General features: G+C 38.3%; 1 protein-coding gene across 12 annotated transcripts in view; it reads right to left on the reverse strand.

Moving 5' to 3' along the window:
* Positions 1 to 13,164, reverse strand: part of ehbp1l1b (EH domain binding protein 1-like 1b) — a 46,481-nt gene extending 33,317 nt beyond the window's left edge. For 4 of the 12 annotated variants that reach the window (XM_038303071.1, XM_038303072.1, XM_038303075.1 and 1 more), the window contains exons 1-4: positions 12,558 to 13,146; positions 5,833 to 5,890; positions 2,038 to 2,133; positions 1,249 to 1,302 (exon numbers count right to left, since the gene is read on the reverse strand). In XM_038303071.1, the coding sequence (XP_038158999.1) occupies positions 1,249 to 1,302; positions 2,038 to 2,133; positions 5,833 to 5,890; positions 12,558 to 12,661 (312 nt within the window). In that variant the 5' untranslated portion in view covers positions 12,662 to 13,146. Of the gene's footprint in view, positions 1 to 1,248; positions 1,303 to 2,037; positions 2,134 to 5,832; positions 5,891 to 12,557 lie in introns of all 12 variants that reach the window. The other 8 variants (XM_038303074.1, XM_038303079.1, XM_038303068.1 and 5 more) reach the window with 7 other exon arrangements.
* Positions 13,165 to 15,980: the final 2,816 nt, after the last annotated feature.

Consider the following 15,980-nt stretch of genomic DNA (forward strand, 5'->3'; position numbering starts at 1 on the left):
ACCCTTCGATTTCAGGACAAACTCCTACACCCAACACCACTGTCGCCCCTTTATAAACTATATGTATATTACTTTTTATCATCTATGAACTGAAAGTCTCAGTGTTTATGTTTGCATTGCCTCAGAAATTGCTATTTCTAATTACATAGGAGTTGGTTCGCATTGGTGGAGGCAGACATCTTTTGTGCTACGGCAGAGCAGAGCTGACAAATTAGTGACTGTAGAGATAGCTATTACGCTTGAATGGGACTGTGGCAAGTTAGGCCTACATGTAATCCAAAACAGACTAATACAACACTATTTATAAAGTGATCTGTAGACATACATCAGCCACGACTGCCAACCGCCTGCTAATTATGAAGACAACCAATTACAAGAGGCGTTTTTTGAGTTTTTTGGAGAACAGAGGTAAGGGGAGACGGTGTTCCTGCACTTAGGCAGGAGCACTGGGGAATCAGCCGGAGAGAAAGCTCCACAACCAAGATGAATCCGCCAGCTATGCCGCCCTCTGTGGCTAAGGCTAGAGTGGCAGCTCAATGGGAACTGAGCGCTAAAGGCCCAGAAGAGGCTACAGCTGGGTCGGGCTAGCTAGAGGCTAACCACGGAGGGTCGAACGGCAGAATATCGGATTAGTCTGCTGGACAGATAGTGGGGGGTTACCATTGCTAAAAAATAACACAATGTAGCTTTAATTTCTTGAGATTTCTCCAGACTTTGGCAGGTTGATCTGCATTATCAGTTTAGGGATACATCCCTTTTAGAGGAATGTTCTTTTGCTTTTTTATTCAACAGGTTTACTACAGTATGAACTAAGCCAATCAGCCAGAATAAATGAACAGATGAACCCCTCTTGTGTACAAGAAGTAATGCAATTTAATAGAGAAAGGAATCCTGCTACAAACAGACAGTTTGTTCCCAGGTCTTTGCATAACTGTTTAAAAAAAACATTAAAGGAAAAAATATGTCAGTTTATATCTTGTTTTTCTGATTCTTTCCCTGACCACTACTAACCACTATTCTGACCTTCAAGTACACGTATCAGATACTGTATGCTGTCCTGGACAGGCACCAAGTGGGACTGATAAAAAGTGAAAATGCAGCTAAAGTCCTTTAAAGAAATATTGATTCGGATTAAGGTACTTAAAGGGCTACCAAACAAGGTTAAAGGTCGCTGAAACCCCTTTCAAAACTACAATGGAGACAATAATTTGAGTAAATTTGCAGGTTGAAAGGTAGAGCAATACTTACACCCTCGAGAACAAATGTCCATTCTTTGTCCTCAAACTCATCTGTGTTAGGTTCCTAAAACGAGGGACAAGAAAAATGTCATTAATGAAATATCCTCTCAGCATTGTACTCCTATTTCCTTTAAATCTAGTTTTCATTTTTATATGAATAAGCTAATTCCTCCTTTACTCTAATAGGAATTAAAAATGCAAACGTCATGTCATTCCAGCCGCTTTGATGCTTTTGTCACTAATCCATATCCCATCCCATTTTCAGGCAGAAAAAATGAGTCGGGGTATCTCAAACAAGGTAACCATGGCTGTATTGCATCCTTGCATCTTGGTTGCTAAGTAAAATGTATGCAAACCCAGAACTTTAAAGGTGTGCAGCCCAATTTAACACACTTCTGCTTTTTCTAATTATCTAAGTTAAAAATGCTAGTTCCCTTTTCACATGCAGCTCCTTAGCATGTTCAACAGCACTTGAACCTTTTGCATTTATAGAAAAAACTATATTTTAGTATTGTCAATTGCAATCTGGTTCAACGTGCAGCATCTCCTCCTTTACAACAAAGACTGAACTGAAGTTATAAAAAATCAGGTGAAGCCAAAGCTCTTTTTTCTGCAGCAAACATGACAAAATGACAATGTTACAGCATTGTTTGTGAAACAAACAATAGGTTCCTAGTTTAGCTGTAAAAAATAAAAAAGTCAACAAACAGATCAATTATAAACTTTAGATTGACAAACTATTACCTGGGTAAGCACACGGCAGACGGCCATTGTTATCAGATAGTTTTAAATTGTGTACCTTGAACAATGTAACAGAGATGTCGACGTTTTCTGGAACAGGCCAAATAACTGTTCCTCTGTAGGGGTTCTTTATCCCAGGCTGCCAACTGTGGAGCTGCACGGCAAAAAAAGTAAACATTAACACAATTGCACAGTTTCATGGCTGAACTCATCCTGTCCCTGATAAAAAAAAAAAAAGAAAATTAAATTTTTGCACATTTCTTTCTATTTTTAGCTCTTTGCTTTATAACAATTAGAGAGTAATACATTGATACATTCATAAAATAAGAAACAGCAATAAAACGAGACGGCAGATGTTATGTCTAGAGGGTATCTACAAGGTACTACTTTTTGAGGGGTCTGTGTGGCTCTTTGACACCAGTTTCTCTCAGTCAGATTGTATCCAAGGAATCTAAGCAACTGCTTAAATGGCAGAGGGAGTTGCAGTCATCACTGTTTCCATTAATTATTATGGTTTTACCCAAGATATGCTCCATAGCATCAGGCTATAGGTTTCAGAAGCAAGGTCGAAGAGTCTTTATTGTGATTATGTAACCATAATGAAATGTTGTTGAGATGTGCAGCTTAAAACACACATATATAATATTAACAGAAGAAAATAAAACAAAATTATAGACGAAAAAAAAGAAGAAAAACCTTAGAAGAAACACTCCTCAACAATCATAAGAACCACCTTTTTAAATTCTTCAAATAAGAACCATAAACATTTTTAGAAGTCAGGACATGCTTTGGAGAAAAACATGTACATAGAAACGTAGTATTGAGTTTTATAAACTGCAACTTGTTCAGAAGCAGTCAGTAAGCTGCTGGTTTAGTTGACTGGGTTTACCAGTTATGTAAATAATCAGATTTCAATCGATAAACAATATTTTTATACTTTTGGTCTACTCAAAGAGGTGGGCTAAACAGAGACCGCATTTCACATGTGCTGAGCTTGCACATTTTAGCTCCCTCTCGGCTGCTTTACTGATATATTGACTTCAATTATCAGCTTAAATTTGTTCTTTTTTTTACTGTCTGAAATTGATGACTGCATTTACATATGTTATTATTAGTTTACTTTTACTTCCACTAATGACAAAACACATTTCATAAGCGAGGAGTTTATTATTAGTTTACACATAAGACGTGTCACCCGTCTGCTAAGAGCCATGAGAGTATGCCATCTTGAAAGTACAGACGACAAGGGATAAAATGGTACAAACACATTGAATAATGTTACAATCACATCAGACGTGACTCAAGCAGCGGATTTAAAAGCAAAGTCTATTGTGGATGCACATAAAGACGCATCGGAGCAGCTGAAGCAGCGCCTTATCAGCTTCTGGGCATCTGAGGCGCATGAAGTGCATCACAAGCAGCTGCTGGAGTTGGAAACAATTAACATGTGCTTCACATACCACAGCAACCAATCAGAGAACCTGATCTGGGAGCTGGCAGGGAGACAGACACAGTGCTGCTGATGCAGATAGCTATGATCACTCCCCTGACAGTTCATTAACACCTAAGTTAACTTAAGATGTCGAAACCTGCTTGCAAAATATGATCGATTTTATTATCCTGGTGCCTGCATTTTGTACAACATACCTGAAAAATGCTAACATCTAATTGTCACTGCGACAAAAAGTCGGGGGAAATCCCCAAGAGGTGACTGGGTCTGAGGGAGCTGCCACTGGGGATTCCCAATGAAAGAGCATTGCCCGAAATGATGGGGTCTTTGAGGCAGCAAAATAATATGTTTCAAGATAGGATCATGATAATGATGAATCTGACTGCACAGACGATGTTTTCAGGTGGACATTCTTACTTAAAAACATATAAAAAATATTTTTTACCCACTTATCCAATGGCGTAAATATTGGTAAGCAGCGACAGCAGTTGCTTACGGGCCCACAACCTCTTTGGGGCTCCATCACTGTCACCTGGTGGGTTCCCTATTCAATTGTATACTCTACAGATGTAATGGTGCGAAAAATTCCTCTTAAACTCACCTGATACTGAAATGACTGACCGCACCTGACTGTATTTATTCCACAACACATGCCAGATTTCGGTGATGGTCAGCCGTTTAAACACGACACCAATAGTAGCTATAGTTACTATGTTAACAACTGTGTAAAGTTCATTAGTCGGTTGGTTAAAAAAAATAAACTAAAATAATATGTTTCAAACTCCAATAAAGATCTTTAAAAAAATTTATTTGACAATTTTATTTTTTAAACTACGACTTGGAATAATGGGTAGCCCAGAGCCTAGAATAAAAACATAACCATTACGTACAATGTGTTAGCTACGATGGATACCCAAAAGAGGTACTTAAGCGGATTCCAGAAAAGAAAAAGAAAAGAAGAGCTGCTGGAACAACAGAAAAAACGTTCCAACTTTCAAAGAACCGAAGAGGGAGAGCCATAAGCACTTGGGATGTCTGTAACATGTGGTGGTGACCTGTCACCAATTTTTCCATTCAAGGTGCACAGTCACTATCTTTCGGTGTGTGTTGTGTGATAATATACTACTGAGAATTGCATAATTGTATCTTCTTGGGCAATTTATGGAACTGTCGCCCTATCCTGAACCTTTATCACGTGTTGTACTTCCTATGGGGCCCACCCAGATAATGTTGCTTACTGGCCTATTGTTGCGTCGTTACACCATTGCACTTATCACAGCAAATATAGCAAAGTCAATCTCTGCCATTGAACTCAAGAGCAGCAGAAGCATCAAATGCATCTGGACAAACTTTACTGGAGTCTGACCTTAATGTGTACAAGCATCAAAAATGAAGAAGCAGGCGCCTTTTTGCTGCTGAGATTGCAATTGGTGTGAACATATCATTACATGCATTTCACCTTGCTGGTAATTAAGTGTGATTGGGAGGCGAGGTGAAGACACGTTGGAGACGTTGACCCAAAAATGAGCATCTGCACTACTGCAGCACATACAAGACATGCATATGCAGTAGCAGCACAAAAATTGGTTTCACCATCCTCATGTTTCTCATTACCATAGAAACATTAGAGTAGATTCATCAAACATATACCAATTTCATTGTTACAAAATTGTAGGTTTCCATGAGTTTCATAGCTTTAAAAGTTGTGGTGAACACAGTACTGTAAATGCCAGGTTGTAAAGACTTCACTTTACTTTAAATGACATTTACACCTGCATTGTTTTTGCTATCTGATGGCAACCATTTTCGCAATACACCTTTATGGCCATTATGTACTTGGGTTTAGTGTTTGTTTGTGAGAAATGCCCCCATTTTACTGCTAGATGACAAAAATTCTTGCACATTATCCCTTTAAATTTGAATTAATGATCAAATATTTCTCTACTAGCTCTGCTGTACACATATCTGTATTAAAAGATTCAAGGAAATAGCTGTTTAAAACAAACAAGAACCTCAATTAAGAGTGTTGATTTCAGTTTGCAAGGGTGGCTGTTTAAAATGGAAGTTAATACAAATCTTGTTTGCTTTTTTTACACACATGAATTCGTATCTATGAATGCAAAAAAAATGTTTCTACTTTTTTCTTTATTCAAACCAACAGATTCTGATTTACAAGTACAAAATATATATGATTGGAATTAGAGACCATGTTTTTTAAGGGATTTTAAACTGACAGTAGCACACTGTTGACTTAAATAGGTGTCTCACTGGCTGGAAATTTGTTTACTGGTACACTGAAGTTAGGATTTAGGCTAAGCATTTATTTTTTATCCTAAAAGGAGAATCCGACTGAGAATACAAACATGTGAATGACTCTGTGTGTTCACTGCTTCTTAGCTGTACCTTGGAGCACATGCGCCTGTTCCTCCTGGTCCACACCACTCTCAGCTTGTCTGGTTGCCTATAGAAACACAAAAAACACATGGAAATAAGACATTGCCTAATGTTATTACTCAGTAATTACCCCTATTACACACTCTGCTTAAAAGCAGGGTAAACAAGACCAAAACAGGGATGTGGGAAAAGATTTACAAGGAATTCAGATTATCTAAACAAAGTGGACTTCATGCTAAAATAAATACCACTGGGTTCAATACAAGTCTTATGACTGTCACTGCTAAGTATCACTGCCTGTGAGTCAAAGAAAAGACAGTGCTAGTGATATGAGAGTGTGTCCCTATGCAGATGGTGGTGAACACATGGCGACAAGTTCAATTTGTCTATCAGTATTTATAACCCAAGCAGCTGCTCAGCTGTTATTAGACTGAACAGGCTATGCATTCTTCTAGACGTCAGTGTTTCTAACATCTCATCATGTGCTCTCCCTGGTGCAGGAAGCGAGAAAGGAAGTCGCCCAGTCACGTGACAATAGAGAGAACTGTGCCTCATTACAGGAAGAAGGAACCCCCCACTGCACTCGTGCGGATGTCTAATCATCTAACATTGAAACACAATAATCAGTAAACTCTCTAAAACTCACTGGCAGCTCAGTAAAATAATTCAACCTACATTGGGCTTATGGCTCAGTGATGTTTACTGCTTTATTATGTCTTACCATTTGTGTACGAGCGTTTAAGTAAAGCTAAGAGTGCAGGTTTATGTAGCATATGTGTTAGTGGGCCAGTGTTGGCTTCGGAAATAATCTGGGGAGGCCCAGAGTGGGGGGTATTGGTAAAGGAAAATAGAAGGAGACTCTGAGACATGACACGACAGTGAGAGAAATCAAATCATAGATAGATTAGGCTGAGGTTTCCTGACAATCGTGCTGAAATTAAATTAAGTAATATTTTATTACTGAGATGACCACTCAGAAGATTACTGCCTGTTTCTTTATTTGTGTTTCTCAAGACCTTTGCTTGGTTGGTTGCCATATCTTTAAACAACATTTAACATCTGTTGACTGGTGGTAGAATTGCTTGCTTGTTTACACATTTACCAGCACGCAGACTAATGCTGCAATCAGTTCTAATATGTTTTCTTATTGTCTCCTCTTTCTTTTTTCAGCTTTCAAAATCTCTTTACAAAAACATGAGTCAGTGGAGGAGCAGTTGTATATCATCTGACATAAAAAAAACACAAAGACTACCATCCAAGTACATAGAGCAATATTAGTATGTATTCACCAAGAGAAAGCTTTTAGGCATCCCCCACATGGCCCACTGTGTTATGTCACTTCCTGCACTTGATAAATGATCCAATATTCAAGGAGTCTGAAACCTTTGCACAGTTGGAAGTACACATGACTATTTCAAAACTAGGTTTTTGTTTTTTTTTAATACCTAATACACACGACTTGCAAATTTCCTTGTACCCCATGACATTTTTTTTCATATTTGGGCACTTTATAACCATTGTCATCTCTAATTAGAAACAGATACACTTTTATAACTCTAAAAATAATAAGCAACCAGCTTTGTTGTGAGGTTACCTATTTAGTACTCAGATTTCACCTGCTTTTAATTTATTATCGGCATTAATAGATATTTTTAGAAGACATCAGTTATAAAATACCACAGTTAACAAATCAAATTTAAAGTAGGGTATCTGTAAAATATAATATACAATACAATATTAGCAGCTTTGAAAATCTAATGAAGCACTGCTTCATTAAGGACAATATTATTCAGAGAAGCAGCCAAACACAGTGGTGGCCGCATCATGATAAGGATTTTTTTTTTTTCTGTCAGGAATAGGGAAGAAGGTCAAAGTTAAAAGCAACAAAGATGGAGCTAGTTACAAGTCTGTCAAGAAATAAACTGGTCGGAGTCTGTAGAAGACTTGACTAGGGTGGGGCAGGAAACAGCAGTGTTACAGGAGCCCGATATATGCAGGAACTGCTGGTCCTCTGTAGGGAAGTCTGAGGTTTAACTCCTGATCTTGTCAGTTCCCTCTCTGCCTGCTTCATATCTGACTTGCCAGAAAAGAAATCTAAGATCTTGAATTGAAACTGTTGAACAGGCTCCCCTTCCAACTGATCATGGACCATTAAACTCCAGGTAGAGCTACAATCCTATGGTTAAAGCATGACTCCATGAGTTAGAAGGGCCTGATTAAACAGTCCTGAATAAAACTGAGCGTTGCAGTTTTCAGATTTAAAGGTCCTTTCCATCCATTTCCCTTCATGATTATCCCAAACAGGGTCTCGAGGGGTGCTGGTGTCTATCACCTATAGAGAATTTAGAGAAGCCAATTAACCTAACAGTTATGTTTTTGGACCATAGGAGGAAGCTGGAGTACCCAGAGAGAACTCGTGCATGCTCAGAGAGAGCATGCAAACTCCATGCAGAAAGACCCCGGGGCCGGGAATCGAATCCGGAACCTTCTTGCTGCAAGAAGCAGTGCTACCCACTGCTGTACAACTCCAGGCCCTGTATAACTCTATAATCATAAAAGTTTGACTTATTTTGAATAGTGCACCTTTTAGCTCTATAGTACATCATCACAATTGTGTTGGTTGACTTTGTGAAGACAATCACAATGAAATACAATACATTTTATTATTACTTCACAAGCTATAACAAAATACAAGAGATGTAAATACTTGTGCAGGACTGAGCAAGTATCCTCAAATTTCTTGTGTCGTTGTTTATTAATAGTCCATTATAGAGTTATGATCTTTATTAAATTATTCCCTGATTGGGATATTACCACTCATGTTATCTATAAAGATAAGTGTCTGTCCTAATCAGAGGCAAATAAGTATTAAGTGCACTGCTATAATTAGTTCACTTTGATATTTATGTCAGAGCCAGTTAGTCCTTTGTGCCTCAGCCGCCAACAGTTTTGTATAGCAGGAAACCCCCCCCCCCAAAAAAAGCACAAAGAGCTTGACTATAATAAAAATAATCTCTGGGATGAAATAAAAAGTAGAAAAATTGGGCTTCACATCATTCCCATAGGAAAATAAGCTAAACATCCTACAGAGATAAAATCATAGGCTTTAAGCCATCAGTTTATTTTCTAATACAGATGCTGAGTTTATGTTGTTGAATAAAAGGCAGATTGTTCTTACTAAACCTTGCATAAGAAATTATGACCAAGTCTGCTAAGTTAGAGAAGACTGAAATTGTTCATTACATATCTGCAATGTTTGAACATTTTTAAAATGAGCTCCAAAGTGTTGATTGCACACTGTGGATCTGATGGACAAGGAGACATCAGTAAGGTTTAAGTCAACCTCTACGCTATTAACACAAATGCAAAAAGACTTTGAATAGTAGGTATGTCATGATCTTGGCAGTGATGACTGACTTAATTATAAATTCCATTTACCTGTCCAACTCTGCCCGGTTTCTCATCACTGCTCATCTTATCCACCTGCCCCTGCCTATATTGAAGGTGCCTGCATCCAGACATCAGGGACAGATTATCTTGTTCTCTCTAGCCAGTGGTGGAGTGTTTTTAGTGAACCTTGTGTTTCTGATCCCCTGATCCTGGCCTGTTTTCCCTCTAGACCAGTGAGCCTGCCTGTTCCTGTTCTGATCTGTTTACTTCACCTGGCTTTGGACTCCTGGACCTCTGAGTCTGCCTGTTCCTTTTCTGATCCGTTTGTTTGAGCTGGTCTCGGACTGCTGCTTGTTCTCTGGGGCTACAGCATCTGGGACACTCTGGGCGGCGCTCGCCGCATCTTGATGGCAGCCCACCGGCTGGATCCTTTCTCATTCTCTTGACTCAGACTAAACTTGTAAACCAGAGTTTCCTGCCTCAGACACCCTATCCACTGCTACTGCATATCCGCAGCTCGTACCGGTTTTAATAAACGCTTTTTTTAAAATACACTGTCTGTCTTGCCTGAATTCTGGGTCTATCTGTTCTGAACCGTCACAAGGTATGACTAGATACATGTAGTTATTTAATACTACTATCAGGTTGAGTCTGTTTTTGCTTCTAGGATGCCCTACTTCTTGGTGGTATCCCTCCAACAAAGAGTAGGACTGAGAGAATTTGCCCCATTATGGGGTGAAAGCATTACTGTCAGTTGATGCAGGTCAGTTGTACTATTACACCCTCTATGTGTTCTAGTGGCTTTAGATCTAGTGACTGTGGAGGCAGTTACTCATTAGCATGTTCAGAGAAATAAAGCATAATCTGTCTAACTTTGGTAACGTGGTCTATTATCAGGATGGAAGTAGATGGGATAATTAAGAGATCATCACTAAATGATCATCAGTAAAGGGATGGACATGGTCAGGAACAACGCTCAGGCAGGTTGGGGGTTTTATAGATGCTTAACTGGTAACTAAGGAGCCAAAAAAATCCCAAGAAAACATCCACCACATCCTTGCAGAGCAGCTGGTGTTGTAACAGGGAATGATGGATCCATGTTTTCTTAATGTTTATCCCAAATTCTGATACTGAGTTTTGAATGAGGTGGCTGAAATTGTCACTCAGCTCAAGACAATGTTTTTATTTACAGTTGTGTTCAGTGTGTAAATTACAGCCCAGCAAAGAACAAGAAACCAAAGGGGACATTAGTGGGGTCTCCTGCTGCTTTAGCCCTTCAAGGTTTGGCATGCTGTGTATTGATAGAGATATTCTGCATACCTTGGCTGTAAGGAGTGGCTCTTTGGGAAAATATTGCCTTTCACAATCTTGTTACAATCTGCTCATTCTCTAAACTCTGATATCAACAAGGATTTTTTCCCCCACATAAATGGAATATCTTTTCTATCAACATTCAATGTCTTCCCTATTTTGAAGACATTCCCAGATGGTTGTGAGGAAATTATATAGTATACAGGATCAATAAACCTAATGAGTTACTTAATAAATGCTTTGTTCTTGATTATTATGACTCCGTTTTGAACTTCAATAACTCTCAATGAATTAACTGTACGGTGTTTGTTTTGTGGATATATATTGAAATATACTTGTGTAGGTATAGTGATTAGGAAGTGCCAAAGTTTAGTCCATTTATTCTTTAAACTGCCCTTAGATGTTAAGGTTGTCTGTTTATTTTTCTACCAGTGTCTTGGATTGAAAACCTCACCTGTTAAAAACCATGTTGAGCTAAATCAACCCAGCCCTCGGATTGGTTTCAGATTGGTCTTTTAAATGGTTATGTTAGACAAAATTTCCCATTCAAGCAGATTTAACATAAAAGTGAAAGCCTGTTAAAGTAATCCTCCCATTATTGCCCAAGTTGTTAAATCAAGAAATATGTATATCTTTTTATATACATCCAGCAGTCTATTCTTGAAAAAAATCTTTGGTTTGACTAAACATTCGAAATATGATTGTTGACTAAATCCAATTAACAGTGAGCTAGCATATTGTACACTGTGTATACAGGCACGCTAACAAAGATACCTGCAAGAGTCAAAAGAATATCAGTGTTAGTTTTATTAAATACCTGTTGAAGTGTTGAATAGCCTAATAATTCGTTAGAAGAATCTGAATTAGCATTATTTGAAAAGTTTGTTAAATGAAGGAATTTGACTTTGGTTCCACTCTTCTCTCAATGAAAAAATATAGAATAGGTGGAATTTATAAGAGGGAAATAAGTACATAATTTTGTAAATATGTGTTTTATGAATGACTTATGCATAAGCGATAACAGTCTAGTAAATTACCAATTAGTTCCGTTAAATCTAAAGTTATTTTAAACAGCTTAACTCATGCTAGTCTAAAGCAAAGTTTATAACAATCTTTAGAAGGTTTTAAAAAGCTATGGTTAAAGGACCTATTAGCATAACAAATTCCACTTTGGTTATAGGCAAAGACATTTATTTTCTCTAATAAATAAGTAAACTTAAACTTGCACAACAATATCGCTGTCTACAATTTTAGAAACCACAGAAGAAGAATGCTGACTCCTCTGAAAGAAATCACAGCTTGGCATTGATTTGATATCATTCATAGTCGTCAAAAGAAACATGTGAACACAATCGTCTGTCCATAGAAAACTTAACTCTTTAGAATCTCAAACATTCATAAGTTTAAGCCAGTACACATGTGCATGTTTAGTTTTAAAGACACAGCATCCCTAGTGGCGAGGGGTGAGAATGACACCTTTTTAAGATGTCTGCTGTTGCCATGTAAACAGACGAAAAATTTAAATTTTTTTAAATATTAATGAAACCAGAAACAAGTTCCGTTCTCAAAAGATCATTTTCGTGTAAAATGGACCTAAGTAAAAATTTAAGTACATTTTTTACCCAGTAGTTTGTGTTAATATTTTTTAAAGCGGTAAATACTTTTAAAACAAGTTTAAAACAGAGATGAGTATGATGTCCAACAGGACCTGGTCCTCTTGAAGCTAATTCATGGGATCAATCATAGACATGGGTGTGTCGGACTTTTGCCTTTAAAGATAAAAACATTTAATGACCGCAGCTATCAGTGAAGGCTGCGCCGGGGATCGAACCCACAACCATTGGCATGAGCCTTCGGGCGGAGCGCCCTCATCTGTCTCTGTGTAGCGGAAAGTCTACCAACATAAGGGTGATCACGGCTATAACGGAGGCTTATTATAGTTAATAACACACACAACCCGCTAGCAGGACAGAGTGTATACAAGTCAAACAGAAAACACGTTAACATGACGCAGATAAACCGACGTTACTCACCATTTCTTAGTGCACTCCAACACAAGTTCCTGATAAGAAGCGATAAACTGGAACTTTGAAGCTTTTTTACCCACTCGCTGTAGTCGTTTCCACACCGAAGTCATCGCCTAAGTCGGTAAAAAATCTAATTAAATCAACGTCCACACCCAGGAAGAGGTGAATAATCCAACTTTCATCCGCTGGTTCTGGTCTTTAGAGGAGGGTTTGTCTCCTCTTCATCCGCCGCTGATGAAACTCGCACAAGCTGCGACTTGCGCTCATTTGCAATGCCTCCAACTGCACCACTCTCTAAACACGGTAACCTGGTGTAAACTTAGTCATGAATAAAAAAAAAAAAAAACTAAACTGACAGGAGCAGCAAAAGTAGAAACCAAATGATTCCCTCAGACTTTAGAGGGTTTCAAATGAAAAACTGCAGAAGCTCTCATTGACAGCTTGTCTGTGCTGTAACCCACATGGAGGCAGCGCAGCTTACTTAACTCTAAGTTGTTGTAACACAGATCTGCTTCCTCTTGACTCAGTCAACCCTCCCTTTTTCTGCCAAACAGCCACAGACAGAGAAAAATAAGAGAGGATATGCAAAGCGAGTCTATGTAGATTCAGCAATAGGCTATGCAAAGTCCTTAGTCTCCCATGCCTGCAGACTTTGAACTTGATTGTCAGTATCTCTGGAACACCCTTATCTAGCTTCATTTCACACAATTAACCCTGCATATACTTATTTGTCTGCAGACTGCAAGGGTCAAACCCTGCATTCATAAATTATTTCCAAGATTTGGATCTGGGCTCATAGTTATGACTTAAGTCACTTCCTGAGTTTTGGCTACATCACTGCAATGTTCCTGGGAAAACTTTGTTCATTTTCTTAACTGCAGAGGCATAGTTTCCACTGGAGAAAAACTGTTTCACTTAGTAAGTGTGTGTTCAACTGAGGTCAAAGCAGAGGGATTTTCCTCAGTGAGAGCAGCGGAGTATTTTTAGTCGGAGGATCATTTATGGACAGAGGCAGCTGGATGGAGGAGTGTGGGGAAGCAGCAACAGGGGGGGAAAATCTCTCATGACTCAGGGGGGGCTCTAATTTTACACTGAGTCTCCAGTCCTGTCCCCTCCTTGACCAGCCATGAAAACCCACCTGACATGATGATGATGATGATGATGAATTGACATCTATTGGAGTTGAAAACACAAATAGAGACTCAAATCAAAAACACAACATCCGCAAGTTATTTTATTGCGACAGAACGATATAAAGTTGTGCAAAATTGGAAATTGGAAATAAAATCATAAGAAATATCTGAATAATTTGGCCCTGTTACTTTAATGGCCTCAAATAAAATCAACCTTAACTGATTAAACAAAGTTTACGTGTGTGATTTAATCTCACTATAAATCAGGAAACTTTTTAGAGAACATGGGAGAATATTTTTTGGCTATGACTCCATCCTAGAGAGAAATATCAGCCATGCTGCTGCCATCAACACCCTTTTTCATAGATGTTGGAGATCGGCCTGTTTTCCAGTGTTGTCCTGTTTCTCTAACTGTGACTGGCTGGATGTGCTCTCTTCATCCTCTGACATGGGAGCTGGCTTGGAGCTCGTCTGCCTGGCTGTGTGTTTCCATGACAGGGCCGCCTTTTACTGCTGCTTTTAGTATCTCTGCTTCTGTCTCCTTGAACCCCAGTCGGCCTCGGCAGATGGCCGCTCACACTGAGCCTGGTTCTGCTGGAGGTTTCTTCCTGTTAAAAGGGAGTTTTTCCTCTCCACTGTCGCTACAAGCATGCTTAGTGTGAGGGATTGCATTTGAGTCAATGAGTCAATGCAATTAGCTGGTTTTCCTTAGATAGAAAACTTGAATCAATTTGACAGTATGACCTGGTGAACTGTAAAGTGACCTGAGATGACGTGTTGTGAATTGGAGCTATATAAATAGACTGAATTGAGTTGAATAAAGAGCCGCATGTGACCAATGAAGAAAGGTGGGTAGAGTACCAAAAAAACATAGTTGAGTGAAAGTAGATCGCTTTCATCATATTGTTACACAAGTTAAAGTAAATATAGCCTTTAAAGACATTACTCAAGTAAGAGTAAAAAAGTATTTGGCAAAAAGGCTACTCAAGTACTGAGTAACTGATCTACCGACTACTTGTTATCATAACAGCTGATTTAATATTATTTGGACTTATATAATAGTGGTTTTAATAAGTTACAGTAGAATAGGTTACTGTGGTTTGACTCCACCTCCAAAAGGCACGGCAGACTCAGCAGATGGGAAATAATATTTAACCCATAAGCCTTTAGTACAAAAAAAAGAAGAAATTGTCTCTCAAAGGTGCATATTTGTTTAAAACGAGCTTGTTTTCATTAAGGGAAGTTACTCACAATGGATGGATTAGTCAGAGATTTTACTCAAGTAAGAATGGTGATTCTTTATCATATATTTGCTCTAGTGAAAGGGAAAAGTACAATGCTGTAAAACTACCCCTTAAAGTATATTTAAGTAAATGTAATTGTGTAAATATAAGTATTACTAACCACGTCTGCCAATGAGCCCACCTGACAGGTCAGGGATAAAGTTGTGGGAAGGGAAATGTAGATTTAGATTTAAAATCTTACAGGAAACATTTTAATGCATAATCTGTAAAAATAAAAAAAAATAAAAAATAGACCACAACAAAGAAACAAAGACACAACAACAAATAAGATATAAAGGCAAACCTATGTATGACTGTCCTCCTAAACTGATAGTGCAAAGTACTGATCAAAGAAGCAGCCAAGAGACCAATGGTGACTCTGGACCAGTTGTAGGGATCTGAAGCTCAGGTTGGAGAATCTGTTGATGACAGCTGTTGGTTAAGCGCTCCTCAGATCTGGCTTTTTGAAAGGCACGGTAAAAGGAAGCAATTAGAAACATGACGGTTTCTGATGAGTTTCTGATGAAACTCCAAACCTAAATCCAATTGAAAATTTATTAGAAGATTTAAACCTGAATGCTTATGAACACTTTACTCACTCTGAATTTCATGGATTATGCACACATAAATATTGGCAGAGACATACTTTGAAAGATTTGAAGCAGGATGCAAGTGCAAATAATAATTACCTGAATTTCTAAACCTTATGCATTATTATGAATTTCTTAATTTGTGTCGGTCTGTCAAAAATAAAATTTGATACAACAAAGTTTGTGGCTTTAATGTAAAAACAAGATTCTGGGTTTTAATAAACATACAGTGTGTTACCTGCTTGTCTTTTTGACTTTATTCATTAACGTAGGCTGGTTTATCAAACTATTTGGGGATTCATATAAGATTGCTTCCATTTGAAACCATTTCTGTATCAATGTGTGTCAAGTTGTAGTTGTTCAAGCTGCTGTTGACGTGTTTGCAGTCCACACAGTTTCTTTACCTCCTGATTAACCTAAAAA

Source organism: Cyprinodon tularosa, unplaced genomic scaffold, assembly GCF_016077235.1.
Source record: "Cyprinodon tularosa strain WSP-4 unplaced genomic scaffold, ASM1607723v1 ctg503, whole genome shotgun sequence".
NCBI classification, from domain to species: domain Eukaryota; kingdom Metazoa; phylum Chordata; class Actinopteri; order Cyprinodontiformes; family Cyprinodontidae; genus Cyprinodon; species Cyprinodon tularosa.